This window comes from Pongo pygmaeus, chromosome 10 (assembly GCF_028885625.2).
Source record: "Pongo pygmaeus isolate AG05252 chromosome 10, NHGRI_mPonPyg2-v2.0_pri, whole genome shotgun sequence".
Lineage (NCBI taxonomy): Eukaryota > Metazoa > Chordata > Mammalia > Primates > Hominidae > Pongo > Pongo pygmaeus.
Window position 1 is genome coordinate 62,612,161 of NC_072383.2, and position 15,239 is coordinate 62,627,399.

The window sequence follows — 15,239 nt, forward strand, 5'->3', positions numbered from 1 at the left end:
AGTTCACTTTATTCTTTGTGAATGGACACATTATTTAGCCTCTTCGTGCCTCAGTTCCCTCAGCTGAAAAGTGAGAATATAACGACACTTAACTGCTTTATAGGGTTAAAGTGAGGATTAAGTGGGATAATTCATGCAAATCTCTAAGAACAGTGCCTGACATACAAAAAGCGCTAACCATGTTGCCAATTATTAACTTCACAAAAATATCTACAGTGGAGCGGCAGCTCCGAGTTCTATTGAGGTCTAGTGTAAGATACATCTCTCACAGTCTCTTGTAAATTTTTGATTCTACCATCATCAAAACTAGCTCAATTAATGTATTAGTTCGGTCATCTCGAGAACATTTATTAAACCCTCACTCTGGTTACATCTTGTATCAGGAATTAGTTGATTTTAATCCAGTGCTTTGTTTTTCACTGGAGGAAAAAAGTTCACAGCGTTATTAAGTCCCAAATATTTGCCAGGTGTTCAGAGTTTTAGAAAGCTTATTGTCAGAGACTGAACTAAGAAGGCTTTTGAAGGCGCTCAGATCAGGTGGGAAAGTGAGAAGGGCTGGTATTGTGTTCGAGTATGTCAAGAAGGAGCTCCTGGCCTGGGCCTATTGATGGGCGTTTAGAACCCTCCTGGGTATTATTTCTAGCTGGCAGCTGAATAAGAGGCAAGAGTCACACTCTTTTTGAGTTAAATCACGTGCTTAATTAAAAGTGAAGGTGGCGGCGGCCGCGCGCCCTCCCCCTCCGGGCTGCTGGCTTCTTCCCGACGGTGTTCTGGCCACGTCCTGCGCCTTCTCGCGCACGGGAGAGCGCTCTGGGTAGAGGCCGGGCCCCGGCAGCAGGTGGCCCCAGGTAGCTCAGTGGCATGGCCGTCTCCTTCTCGCCCGGTCCGGAGCGGAGGGGAGCGGCTCAGGTGACGGCTCGGGGGAGGCCCGGGCACCTCGGGGATCCAGAGCCCGCTGGCGCCGCGCCCGGGAGGGCACCCCCGGCGAGGACGAAGCCGCGCCTCCTCCCGGAACTGGCCGGCGCCGCGAGGCGGGAGGAGCAGCGGGAGCCGGGCAGCCGCGCGCCGGGGACCATGGACGTCCTTCCCACCGGCGGGGGCCGCCCGGGGCTCCGGACGGAGCTGGAATTCCGCGGCGGCGGTGGCGAGGCGAGGCTGGAGAGTCAGGAGGAAGAAGCGATTCCTGCAGCTCCCCCAGCCCCGCGTCTCCGGGGAGCGGCGGAGCGGCCGCGGGGCTCCCGGGACTCGTGGGACGGCGACGAGGACATGGAGCCCGGCGAGGCGTGCGGCCGCCGCACAAGCCGCACGGCGTCCCTGGTGAGCGGGCTGCTCAACGAGCTGTACAGCTGCACAGAGGAGGAGGAGGCGGCGGGCGGTGGCCGCGGGGCCGAGGGCCGCCGGCGGCGCCGCGACAGCCTCGACAGCTCCACCGAGGCCTCGGGCTCCGACGTGGTCCTGGGCGGCCGCAACGGTGCCAGCGACTCCCGCGTGCTACAGGAGCTGCAGGAGCGACCAAGCCAGCGGCATCAGATGCTGTACCTGCGGCAGAAAGGTGAGGGTCGGGCGCAGCAGGGTCCCGGGGGGTTCCTGGAGCCGGGCTGTCCTCGCCCTCTCTGCCCGCGCTCTAGCGCGCACCTGGGCTACTCGGCCGAGCGCTCAGATACTGTCTCTTTGGATCTGACGCTGGTACCCACCATGGCACAGATTTATGTCCACACTTAGTTCTTAAGTTCTCCGGAGTAATTGAATCAAGCATCAGTTGATGGAGTGGGCAGTTTCCCCGCTCTTCCCTCCTTCCATCTCCCGGTGTGTTCGCGGAGGCCCCAGGGCAGAGGCAGCCCAGATTCTAATTTCACCTGAACAGCTGTTAGGACAGGGTTGGAGGTTCTGATACGTATACCTGACCTACCTAGAGGGCGCCGCCAGAATCGAGGCGAGTCGTGGGGCTGTTCTTTTTTTTTTTTTTTTTTTTATGTCCGCCTTTCCTGGTCACACCACTTAGTGTTTAACTAGTGAGGCAGAATAATTCGATAATGCGGTTTCGAAGCAGAGCGTGTGAATTCTATTTCTGCCAGAACGTACGGTTACAGGCAGCTCACTAGGATTTTTTGTTGTTGTTGTTTTGTTTTCTTTTTTTCCTTCTCGGTGGCAGGTTAGTGGAGGGCCCTAGAGTGTTGAGGTTTATTACAGAATTTAACTGCTGGTACCTTCAGTTGGCATGGAGAGGTCGACCTGAGAAAATGGCCTTGGCATTCAGGGAGAGAGGCTAATTTGGTGTTTCTTTTGTTATGAGACTCTGATGCTCTTGTCACACTTTTTTTTTTTTTTTTCCATCTGGTCATAATAGCTTGCCTTTCAGGCAGTAACACAGTTATTACAGTTGTCTTTTTTGGTATAGAAATATCAAGACCTCCATTTACAAAATGAGGTGATGTATGGAAAACAGATGCCGAGCCACCATAACATTTCTTGACAGTACTTTCCTTGGGCTGAGTTACCAGGGGAGGGAGGAAGGAGAGTCTGTCATCTCCTCACTGTAAAATTTGAAGAAAAAAAAAAAACCTAGGAAAAGAATAAATCTGTCTGCTTTCTCAGACCTACGTAAACAGCTTTTAGCTTCCTCTTTTGACTTCCTAGTGAAGATTTTTTTTTTCCCAGCTGATTGTTACAAATAGCTTCCAGGTTCCTCCCACTGCCTGGGACTTTGGCTGTAGCTGTGCCATTTCATTTTATAGAATTATTTGGTTGTTCTCAGAGTGTCTGTGTATGCCACAAATCCCATAGGGCAATAGTTCTTTCAGACTCCAACAGAATCAATTTTGAAGAATTATGATTTCTCTTTTTACAAGATTTTACATTTTTCATCACCGAGGGAATTCTGGGGATTAGTAATTTCCCTTTTGAAGAGGAAAATTGGCAAGCTAAAGTTTAAAGAAGTAGTAACGGTACAGCTAACTATGCAAGTGGATTTCATATGAATGGCCACACAACTAACAATCCACAAGCCCTGTAATAGTTCGTTTTGCCTGTTTCAGTCTTACTGCTTGGCTAGTTGCCTGTTAAACCCTTCTTCCCTTGTAGTCAACCCTATTAAGATGAACAAAATGCCATATCATAATAGTCCTATACACACATATGCGTGCTTACGTGTGCACACATACACACACTAACACACTCCCGCTCCCCTTTATTGATAACATCATTCGCGTGCTAAGATTAAAGTATCAGGTGATGATACAGCTGTCTGCCTAAAGAATGCTGCTTATCAGGTTATTTGATCTTTTTCTCAGGCTCAAAAAATATTCCCCCCAATATAACTACTCTGCATTCAGTAAGAATGTCATACAATACTGATAGCCTGTATATTGTCTCCTCTCCCTGCTAGGGATTTTGCTGTAGCACTTATTTAGCTATATATTTAACATGTGTAGGTCCTTTAGGTGAGGCACCAGAATGGTTTCTCAGGACATCTGGGCTCTCTTCAGTATTTCCATGGTTAAGGGGATGAATTTTGGAGTCAGACTCCTGGGTTGATATCCGGCCGCAGTTCCTTACCAGCTGTGTGACCTTGGACAAGCTATTTAACCTCTCTGTGTCTCACTTTCGTATAAATAGGGATAATAATAGTAATACCTACCTCAGAGGGCTGTGGTGAGAATTACATAAGTTAGAGTGTATGAAGTGCTCAACAGATGTTAGATATAACTTTTTATCATATACTCTGGAATTCCTTAGGACACTGAGCACAGGTTGTGAGTTGACAATGTCCTTATTTTTCCTCAGTTATTTAACACTGTGTAAGAGGCCATGGCTGATGCCATGGAGCATTCAAAGATGAAAGAGACCTGTTTCCATCCCCAAGAGGCTTCTATACCAGCAGATATTGCTGTAAAAGACATTTTCACCCTCAACTCTGAAAACATTTTCCCATATTGAACAATAAATGTAATTCAGAGAATTGGAGTTGTAGGCACCTTAGGGATCACTGGAAATGAGATAATGTAAGAACCCTTTTGTGGAGGAAAAGTATAATTTAAATGTTTTGTGATTATATTCCTACCCCTTTTATTTCTAGAAGGAAAATGTTGATTTGGTTCTTTGGTTTTTTTTTTTTTTTTTTTTAGACAGAGTTTTGCTCTTGTTGCCCAGGCTGGAGTGCAATGGTGCGATCTTGGCTCACTGCAACTTTCGCCTCCTGGTTTCAAGGGATGCTCCTGCTTCAGCCTCCCAAGTAGCTGGGATTACAGGCATGTGCCACCACGCCTGGCTAATTTTGTATTTTTAGTAGAGACAGGGTTTCACCATGTTGGTCAGGCTAGTCTCAAACTCCTGACCTCAGGTGATCTGCCTGCCTCGGCCCCCCGAAGTGCTGGGATTACAGGTGTGAGCCACCGTGCCCGGCCCAAAATATTGAAATATTCAGAGAAAGGTGTTTGTCCTATCTGAAGGCATCTAGGAATGAAGAGCCTGTGGTTGCCTCTTGTAGGCTTTTTCTCATATTTAATCATATTTTCATTTAACTTAAATATTCTCTTTTCATTATATCCTACTATGTTTAAAATTAGGGGGAGAGGAAGAACTAGCCTTTGTCCTTTTCTTCATGGTAATTCCTTATTCTTACTTAAAGCGTTATTTATATTAGTGTTTATAAAGACCATACCCATTTGTTTCTCAGCATAATCTTGTATGCTAGGCGTAATTTCAGACTTGGAGCACACTTTCTTGCCTAAAAATCACTCAGAGAGTTGGCTGATCCAAAAGCAGTCCTTTTTAACTCAGGGCCAAATGCATTTTCCATGGTGAGGTCAGGTTTGAGAACCCTGCATTTCTTTGTTACAGACACCAAAAGTTGACTTTGACTTCTAGAGTACATTTCTACTTTTGAGCATTTCTTTTCTTCTCTTCTGATTCTCTTTAGTTTCTCCAAATCCCTTTAAAAATGAGTAGATCCAAACCCCACAGAGAACCTCTAATGGGGGGCTAGCTAAGGTTAAGTTGAGTGGAAGGCTTCATCTGCCTACCAGATCATGCTCTAGTGACTAATCGTATCAAATGTGACCAAAAAAAACCTCCTCCCAAATCATAATGATCATTTACATAAAGACAGTAGACAATTCTGGTTCCCAAATTTGTTTTGACCTGTAGAAAAACTGCTGTTAAGGGGAGGGAGAGCATTAGAACAAATACCTAATGCATGCGGGGCTTAAAACCTAGATGACGGGTTGATGGGTGCAGCAAACCACCATGGCACATATATACCTGTAACAAACCTGCACACTCAGCACATGTATCCCAGAACTTAAAGTAAAATAAAGTAAAAAAAACCTGCTGTTGTGAATATTAGTTTTATGAATGTAGAATTATTGTAATTTATCTGTTTAAAGGAAATTTATTTTCTACCATATTTGAAAAATTGCTGAGGCTCTAAGATGAAATATTGTACCTCTAAGACGAAATGTTTTTAGGCTATTGGAAGACTGGATATTTAAAACAAAACCAGTATTGCCACATTCATCTACATTACAAAATGTGGTAAAATTATTTACTTTTAGCTCATCATTTATAAACATAAACTTTAAAGACTTTTTTTTTTTTTTTGAGACAGAGTTTTGCTCTTGTTGCCCAGGCTGGAGTGCAATGGCGCGATCTCGGCTCACTGCAATCTCCTCCTCTCGGGTTCAAGCAAATCTTCTGCCTCAGCTTCTGGAGTAGCTGGGATTATAGGCATGTGCCACCACTCCCAGTTAATTTTGTATTTTTAGTAGAGATGGGGTTTCCCCATGTTGGTCAGGCTGGTCTCCAACTCCTAACCTCAGGTAATCTGCCCGCCTTGGCCTCCCAAAGTGCTGGGATTACAGGTATGAGCCACCGCGCCTAGCCTTTAAAGACTTTTTTTTTTTTTTAAATTTTTAAATTATTAATGTAACAGACTAAAAAAGATTCTTTTCTAGCAAGCTTACCATCTGAACACCTCAGTGGTACAAAATATACATGCCAGTTTTCAGGCAATGAAAGGTAAATTTGCAGCCAGAGCTAGATATGGTAAAAGTAGGAGTTTTTGCTTACATGTTACAGATAGGCTTAAGGATAAATTTACCTTACAGTATCTGTCTCATGGACAAGGCAGATAAATGAGTGACTTATTTGATCGGAATGTCCGAGCCGAATGCATACATGTAATCTTGAGTGAAAACCTAGAATTAGTTGGTTTAAATGGATGTTCTATTTATCTTTGGACTAATATCACATTGGAATTTGTATTCCTCTCAAGGTATTAATTGTTATTCTTATTTTTCTTTACTGATAGACACTAATGAACTGAAGACGATCCTTCGAGAGCTAAAGTACAGAATTGGCATCCAGTCGGCCAAGTTACTTCGGCATCTGAAGCAGAAAGATAGGCTTCTGCATAAAGTGCAGAGGAACTGTGATATTGTGACTGCCTGCTTGCAGGCTGTGTCACAGAAGAGAAGTGAGTACTGGAATGGGGTTACTTCTTTTGCCACATGCAACTAGAATGTTAGGAAAGCTGAGCCAACAGTCTGTGTTTGTGAATATATTGAGAAGTTTTAAATGCAAGCTTATACCCTCAGAACTAAGAACAAGGAACAACTCAGACAGCTTCCTATTTTTCAGTTAAAATGTATATTTCATGTCTAATGTTACAACCTTAGATTTAGTATTCTAGATTTGAGGTAGTCCTTTACTTTGACAATAATTTTACTTAATGCTGAATAATGATTAAATTTTATTTTATTTATTTATTTTTTGAGACAGAGTCTCACTCCGTCACCCAGGCTGGAGTGCAGTGGCATAATCTTGGCTCACTACAACCTCCTCCTCCCGGGTTCAGGCAATTCTCCTGTCTAAGCCTCCCGAGTAGCTGGAACTACAGGCGCCTGCCACCAGTCCTGGCTAATTTTTGTATTTTTAGTAGAGACGGGGTTTCACCTTGTTGGTCAGGCTGGTCAGGCTGATCTTGAACTCCTGACCTCAGGTGATTCACCCTCCTTGGCCTCCCAAAGTGCTGGGATTACAGGCGTGAACCCCTGCACCCGGACAAATTTTTATTTTTAAAACAGCATCACTGGCTGGGTGCGGTGGCTCACGCCTATAATCCCAGCACTTTGGGAGGCTGAGGCTGGTGGATCACCTGAGGTCAGGTGTTTGAGACCAGCCTGGCCAATATGGTGAAACCCCTTCTCTACTAAAAATTAGCTGGGCATGGTTGCTGGCACCTGTAGTCCCAGCTACTCAGGAGGTTGAGGCAAGAGAATCGCTTGAACCCGGGAGGCAGAGGTTGCAGTGAACCAAGATCGCACCATTGCACTCCAGCCTGGGCGACAAGAGGGAAACTCCATCTCAAAAAAAAAAATAAATAAATAAAAATAAAAATAAATAAATAAAACAACATCACACAGACATAAACTAAAATGCATGTCCTTATTTTCTTATTCTCTGTGTTGCTACAGTAAGTGAATTAAATAATTGATTTAAAGAAATAGATTCTTGTAACAGGACCTTAACAACTTGCTCTGAAATCTGAAGACGGCAACGTATTTTAGCAAATGTAACCTATCTCTTGCATAATCATAACTAAGAGCTGTGTGGGAGCTGTGTGGTTTGTTAATCAATTAAAAATAAATTGTTAAATTGCTGATACATATTAAATACTAGGTATAAAACCTTGTGAATTAATTTTAAAATTCTCCATGCAATAGCCTTATGTTTTATTCTGCTAACATTTACCTATTTTTGTTTTGCATTCTTTATTAACATGCAGCATGGCAGAACAGTATGCTCAGGTATGGTAAATATAGGCACAATGATGTTTTTGATAAAATGCCTGTGACAGCTTTTCAGGCGATTGTGGAAGTTGCCATTTGTTGCTCTTTCACTCTGTCACATTTTATATGTAAATTGACACCTCCCAGAGTGCTTTTTTTTCAAAATTGCAAATTAAGATGTGTTTGCTTTCATGAAACAATTTTTGGGGTTTGATTAGTTTCTGGTAATGAAATTAATCGTTTAAATTTCGTTCTTATGTTTATTATTAAAATAAAATCCTGTATTTTCTGGCTTCTCTTCTATTATATTGCTGTTTGTTATCCCTAAAGTATTATTTATGCTGTTTATTAAAGAAGGTTTTACCTAATAGATATTAACAGATTGCTGCAGGCCGGGCGTGGTGGCTCACGCCTATAATCCCAGCACTTTGGGAGGCCAAGGTGGGCAGATCACCTGAGGTTAGGAGTTCGAGAACAGCCTCGCCAACATGGTGAAACCCCATCTCTACTAAAATCTAAAAATTAGCTGGGTGTGGTGACACATCTGTAATCCCAGCTACTCAGGAGGCTGAGGCAGGAGAATCGCTTGAACCCAGGAGGCGGGGGTTGCAGTAAGCCAAGATTGCGCCACTGCACTCCAGCCTGGGCAACAGAGTGAGGCTCTGTCTCAGAAAAAAAAAAAAAGAGTGCTGCTTGATTATCATAATAATATCACTGTCATTCATACAAACAGGAATGCGATTGAGTAGACTGACTTTGAATAGGCTTTTCTCCAGAGTCAAGCACTTGTCTGACATAGCTAGAGAAGGAAGAAGGGTGTGTAGGAGTGTGTGTGTGCGTGTGTGTGTGTGTGTGTGTGTGTGTGTGAGATTTGTGTGTAGCTATTGAAAGTTGGCATGTATTATAAGTATTTGATAGTTTTCCATTAATTCTGATTGATTTACACATGTCAAGTTAAAAAATATTTTCCCCTTCTATTATGAGATACCTTGATTTTGATTCTTCTCTCAACTATGTTTATATCCTACTCATTATTATTGTTTGTACCAGCAGCTAAAAGCACAGAATGGTAAATGCATGGGTTTTTGATGTGTGGGAAAGTATAAGGGAGGGTGGAGCAAGTTCAAGAGACAGAGAGGAATATCAGGCTAGTCCAGGGTCACAGATTGGTGGATTCTATTGTTAGTTACTAGGGATGGATTATCATTTGGAATTTAAATTTACTTGATTTATATAAGGACTGGCATTTATGTCATTTTAGAAAAATGTGCCCACAAGCTCTCAACGTAATTCATGAATTTGTCAATGCATCCTTCCTATGTATTTTAGAGTTTGTCTCTTTAATTCCAGCCAGGGTTTTGTATTTCAGAGAATACAGGGTTATCTGGCACCTTTCCTGGGAGTTCAATTCTCTCTTTGCTAGTAAGACCCTATTCAATGGAACAGAATGTTTTCTTGGTAAGAAATAACTGCATTAGAATTATTACTTTCATCATAGGATACTGTATTTTGATATAGACACTGTCAAAAATTTGACTACATGGTTATGTACCCATCTTGAAACTCCAGAGGTTAGATATTTCATGACTAAATCCCTGATTCCAGTAGTTGCATGTTTTGCCTCTTTCCTCAAAGTCAGCTAATTCTAAAGAATTGAGATTAAAAAAAAAAACTAAGATTTCACTATCACACTGAATGACATATTGACTTTCTTGTATTTCGTATGCAGAAGTTCAGATAATCCCCATTTTGGCCTCCACATAGATTTGATGCTTATGATTCTTTGTATAAGTGACTTTTCCCCTTCTCCTTTTTCTTTTTCTTCTTTTTTTTTTTTTTTGGAGACAGAGTCTCTGTCGCCCAGGCCCAAGAGTGCAGTGCTACAGTCTTGGCTCATTGCAACCTCTGCTTCCCGGGTTCAAGCGATCCTCTTACCTCATCCTCCCGCGTAGCTGGGACTTAGGTGGGTGCCACCATGCCCAGCTAATTTTTGTATTTTTTTGTAGGGACACAGTTTCACCATGTTACCCAGGCTGGTCTTGAACTCCTGGGGCTCAAGCAATCTGCCCTCCATGGCCTCCCAAAATGCTGGGATTACAGGTGTGAGCCACCTCACTTGACAGATTTTTCTCCTTCTATAACATGCTATAGAATAAAAACTATTTTATTATTTTATTAAACTGGGTTATTTCTTGTTAATACACAAAAGGGAATATAGTAATTTTGAAATAAGAGTCAAAAGTAAATATAAATTAATGAACCAAAATGGCTATATCATTTTTTTTTCTAACACAAATGACATAGCTACTTACATTTTATGGTTTCCTACACCAAGCCTTATAGTAGTATCTCCTTGTTTTAAAACTGGGCTGGGAATAAGAAAAACAAGATCAACATTGTATTATAGAAGAGCATACTTTTTTCTCCCTATATTTAACCATTTAAGGATAACCATGGTATAACCAATTTAATACTGAAAATTGATAATAAGGGTAGCAGCAGCTGTTACCATTCATTGAGTACATGCTTTATGCCAAACTTGCTTTTATTTCTCATAGCAACTCCAAAATGGTATGTAGCTTTAGGCATATTTTATTAGGAAACTGATTCAGAAAGGTTAAGTAATTTGGCAAGCGTCTCACAGCTCGTAAGTATTTGAGATAGGATCTGAAGATAGATATCTCAAAAGTCCACACTTTCCATTATAAACTGTGACATAAGAGGGTTCTACTTTTTCTTAGTAATTAGATAGATAACTGTAACGTTGTTGGAATACAACTGAGCAAGAAGAAATTTATAACATGAGTTATAAATACGGAGTTTCTGGTTTATTAGAATGTGCGGCTTCAGCATAGTTTGCATATGAAATCAGTACTTTATCTTTCTTGCGCCAAATGGATTATTGAACAAATGTAGCTTGGTGTGCAGGAAAATACACCTAAAAGCTTCAAGGCACAATTAGAAGAATAAAAAGAGTATTTGGTCAGGAGGTTGATTCTGATGTTAGGATTTTGAAGTGGTTTGCTTAACCTGTTTTTCCTGAAAGCAGAAGGAAGGTCATATTAATTATTAGCATTGTATAGTTTTGCTATTTCCTGCATTGGTATAGTAAATGTTTAAGTTATGCTGGTTGAACTTGTGAAATAGTTTTGCAGATCAAGTGATAAAATCTAGCTGTCACTTGAAAACTGAAAAAAAAATGAACAAAATGTGAATATATGCAGAAATATTATCTTAGCTTTGCTGATCAATATAGAAATTCTAGACAGCTTACAGCCTAATTTTATTAGTGTGTCCACTCTCGCATCCTGATAATAATGTGATTAAATCTTACTATGATAAATGCCTAAAATGCCTGGTAGAGACTGATGGTTTGTGAAATAGGTGAATAATCTTTTTCTTTTCATAATGAGTGTCTTCTCTTCATTAATACCTTGTCCTCTGTGGCAGGAAAAAGAATTTGTGTGGTCCTGAGTTTGGTGGCACTAAAACTCAACATTTTCCACTAAAAGACAATTCTCTTTGTAAAATTATAAAAATAATCCACCCAACCGGCATTTTCACTCCTGGATTTCTACCCGAGAGAATTGAAGACATATGTCCCCACAAAAACTTGTACAAAAATGTTCACAGCAGCATTGTTTATAATAGCCAAAAAGTAGAAACAATTCAAATGTCTATCAGTGGATGAATGGATATATCAAATGTGATTATTATTCATATAATTGAATGTTATTCAGCCATGAAGGAATGAAGTATTGACTCATGTTACATCATGGATAAACCTTGAAAACATTATTCTAAGTGAAAGAAGCCAGACACAAAAATTACCATATTGTATGATTCCATTTGGCAAATATGTAGAGACAAAAAGTAGATTAGTGGTTGCTAGAGGCTGGGGGTAGGGGAATGGGCAATGACTACTAATGGTATGGGTTTCTTACTGGTGTGGTGAAAATGTTCTGGAATTAGATAGTGGTGATGGTTGTACAATTTTATGGCATGTGAATTATATAAAACATGATAAAGTGTTAAAAATGTAATATACCCATGGAAACTTTGGAAAATACAGAAATGTAAAAGGAAGAGAAAAAATTATTTTTTAAAGACAGTCCCTTAGAATATTCAAGTGGTTTTTTTTGTTGTTGTTGTTGTTGTTTTGTTTTTGTTTTTTTGAGACAGGGTCTTGCTGTGTCACCCAGGCTGGAATGCAGTGGTGTGATCACAGTTCATTGCAACCTATGCCTCCTGGGCTCAAGTGATTCTCCCACAGCCTCCCGAATAGTTGGGACTGCAGGTGTGTGCCACCACACCTGGCTAATTTGTGTGCCACCACACCTGGCTAATTTGTGTGTGTGTGTGTGTGTGTGTGTGTTTGTGTGTGTGTGTATATATATATATATATTTTTTAATTTTTATTTTTTTGTAGAGATGGAGGCATGGAGGGGGTGGTGGGGGAAGGTCTTGCTATGCTACTCAGGCTGGTCTCAAACTCCTGAGCTCAAGTGATCCTCCTGCCTTGGCCTCCCAAAGTGCTGGGATTACAAGGCGTAAGCTAACGTACTTGGCCTGTAGGAAGGTTTTAAATGATCGATCCAGCTTTTGAAATAACTACAGGATTATTTGTATCTTCTGTTTCTTCTTGTGTCATCCCTGGTATATTATACAGAATTTGCCATAACTTTTCACATTTGCAGGCATAAAATTATTAAGAATATTTTGGGGTGTTCCTTTAGTTTTTCAAGATGTTAAAACAATTTCACTGATTTTAAACAGGAATTCACTTACTACTTAAAATATCTTTTATTATAGAATATATCATAAACAAGAGAATGTAATAATATATGTATTTTTTAAAGAATAAGTAAACAAAGGTGTATACATGTGGATATTCACCTGTCAAGCTTGAGTAACAAATATCACTGGCATGTTAAAAGCTCCCTGTGTGCTCCTTCCTGGTTGAAATCTCTCTCCCCCACATTTGTGTTAACCATTACCTTGCTTTTCTTTATACTTTTTCCACTTCCTGTATAGGTTCCTAAGCAATATATGGTTCTGAAAAACAGAGTAGCAAGCCCAAGCCTTGTTATGTGGGGAAAGGGTAATGTTGCTATCTTAGATAAAACCTTTCAGAAGATAAACTGTACTGTCTTTGGGTCCCAACCTGGTTTTAGGTTCCCTTCTGGGGAAGTCAAAGGGCAAGGTTATAAATGAGCCCTGTGACTTCTGCCAGGCTATGCTTTAGGCTAGTTATTATTTATTTATTTATTTATTTTTGAGATGGAATCTTGCTGTGTTGCCCAGGCTGGAGTGCAGTGGTGTGATCTTGGCTCACTGCAACCTCTGTCTCCCGAGTTCAAGTGATTTTCTTGTTTCAGCCTCCCCAAGTAGCAGGGATTACAGGTGTGTGCCACCATACCCAGCTAATTTTTTTTTTATTTTTAGTAGAGATAGGGTTTCACCATGTTGGCCGGGCTGGTCTTAAACCCATGACCTCAAATGATGCGCCTGCCTTGGCCTCCCAAAGTGCTGAGATTGCAGGCATGAACTACTATGCCCAGCCTAGGCTAGTTATTGAATAATCAACTAGGCTGGGGGAGAGGCTTGCTTTTTATTTTTGATTCAAAGCTCAGCAAGGCCTTTCCATGCTCTCCCCTCCATGCCCACAGAAGTATTGTGCTTTGGCCTACTTCTAGGAGCAGGAGCAAGGCCATGGTGAGCTTTGAATAAAAAATAAAGAGCAAGCTCGCTGGGTGTGGGGTCTCACACCTGTAATCCTATCACTTTGGGAGGCTGAAGCAGGAGGATCGTTTGAGCTTTCGAGTGGGAGACCAGCCTAGGCAACATAGTAAGACCTCATCACTACAAAAAATAAACAAAAATTCGCTGGGCGTTGTGGCATGCATGTGTAGTCCCAGCTACTCAGGAGGCTGAGGCATGATAATCGCATGAGCCTGGGAAGCAGAGGTTGCAGTGAGCCAAGATTATGCCACTACCCTCCCACCTGGGTGACACAGTGAGACTCTGACTCAAAAAATAAAAAATAAAAAATAAAAACAGGCAGGGCGCAATGGCTCATGCCTGTAATCCCAGCACTTTGGGAGGCTGAGGCAGGAGGATCATGAAGTCAGGAGTTCAAGACCATCCTGGCCAACATGGTGAAACCCCATCTCTACCAAAAATACAAAAAAAAAAAAAAAATTAGCTGGGCGTGGTGGCACGCACCTGTAATCCCAGCTACTCTGGAGGCTGAGGCAGGAGAATTGCTTAAAACCTGGGAGGCAGAGGTTGCAGTGAGCCAAGATTGAACCACTGCACTCCAGCCTGGGCAACAGAGCAAGACTCCATCTCTAAAAAACAAAAACACAAACAAAAACCACAAGTACAGATGAAAACATGGACGAGTTCTCCTGCGCATTCTGTCCTTCAGTTAGAAAGATAGTCCAGCAGCAGGAAGCCTCTTGTGTTGACTTCCCTCACACGACTGTTGATTGAGCCACGCCGCTCCACTCCCTACTGGCTGGGCTCCATCTGCATACACTGCCATCCTGGGAGCCTCATTGTGGAGGCTTTCTTTGTCTCTCTCCTGTGTTGGATCTCTTGTATCCTGGATCTTATATTTCTTTCTTGATTATTCTTTTTATTTTGTTTTCCATATCCCCTTGAGAGAGAGTGCTTGTGAAGTAAGTTTTTGGTAACTGTGCATGGATGAAGATGTCAGATGTCTTGATTCTAAATATATGCGCTTTGATCGACTATTCTATACTTGCTCTATTGCCTTCTCACTTGTCTTGTTGCTCTTGAGAAGGCTGAAGCCTTTCTGATGCCTGATGCTTTATCCTGGACTGTTTATTTTTTTTTCCCTTTAAAAGCTTGTGGACTATTCTCCTTGTTCTTGGTGTTCCTGAAATACAACAATCATGTTGCTTGGAATGGGTCTGTTTTCACTCAGGTCATTGTCACTGGGCCTAGACAGGCTCTTTCAATCAGGCAACTTTTGTCATTCAGTTCTGGAAATTTTCTCTGAATTATTTCTTTGTTGTTTTTTCTCCCTTCTTTTTCTTTTTTCTTTTTCCTCTTTCTGGGGTGCTGTTGTTTGGCTACTGGAACTTATAGACAAGTTCTGTAATGTTCTTTCTTTTTTTTTTGGAGACAAGGTCTCGTCTGTTGCCCATGTTGGAGTGCAGTGGCGTAATCATGGCTCACTGCAGCCTTGACCTCCTGGGGCTCAGGTGATCTCCCACGTCAGCTTCCTGAGTAGCTGGGACCACAGGTGCACACTACCACACCTGGCTAATTTTTGTATTTTTTGTAGAGATGGGGTTTCAACCACGTTGCTCAGGCTGGTCTCAAACTACTGGGCTCAATCAAGTGATCCCCCTATCTCAGCCTCCCAAAGTGCCAGGATTACAGGTGTGAACCACTGCACCTGGCTGTAACGTTTTCTCTCTT

At 41.8% G+C, this 15,239-nt stretch overlaps 1 protein-coding gene across 1 annotated transcript in view; it reads left to right on the forward strand.

The window, feature by feature from the left end:
• The first annotated feature begins 655 nt into the window (after positions 1–655).
• The window catches only part of TBC1D30 (TBC1 domain family member 30), a 106,866-nt gene continuing 92,282 nt past the window's right edge, over positions 656–15,239 (forward strand). The window contains exons 1-2 of the mRNA XM_054442089.2: positions 656–1,552; positions 6,308–6,472. Of these exons, the coding sequence (XP_054298064.2) occupies positions 862–1,552; positions 6,308–6,472 (856 nt within the window). The 5' untranslated portion in view covers positions 656–861. The remainder of the gene's footprint in view (positions 1,553–6,307; positions 6,473–15,239) is intronic.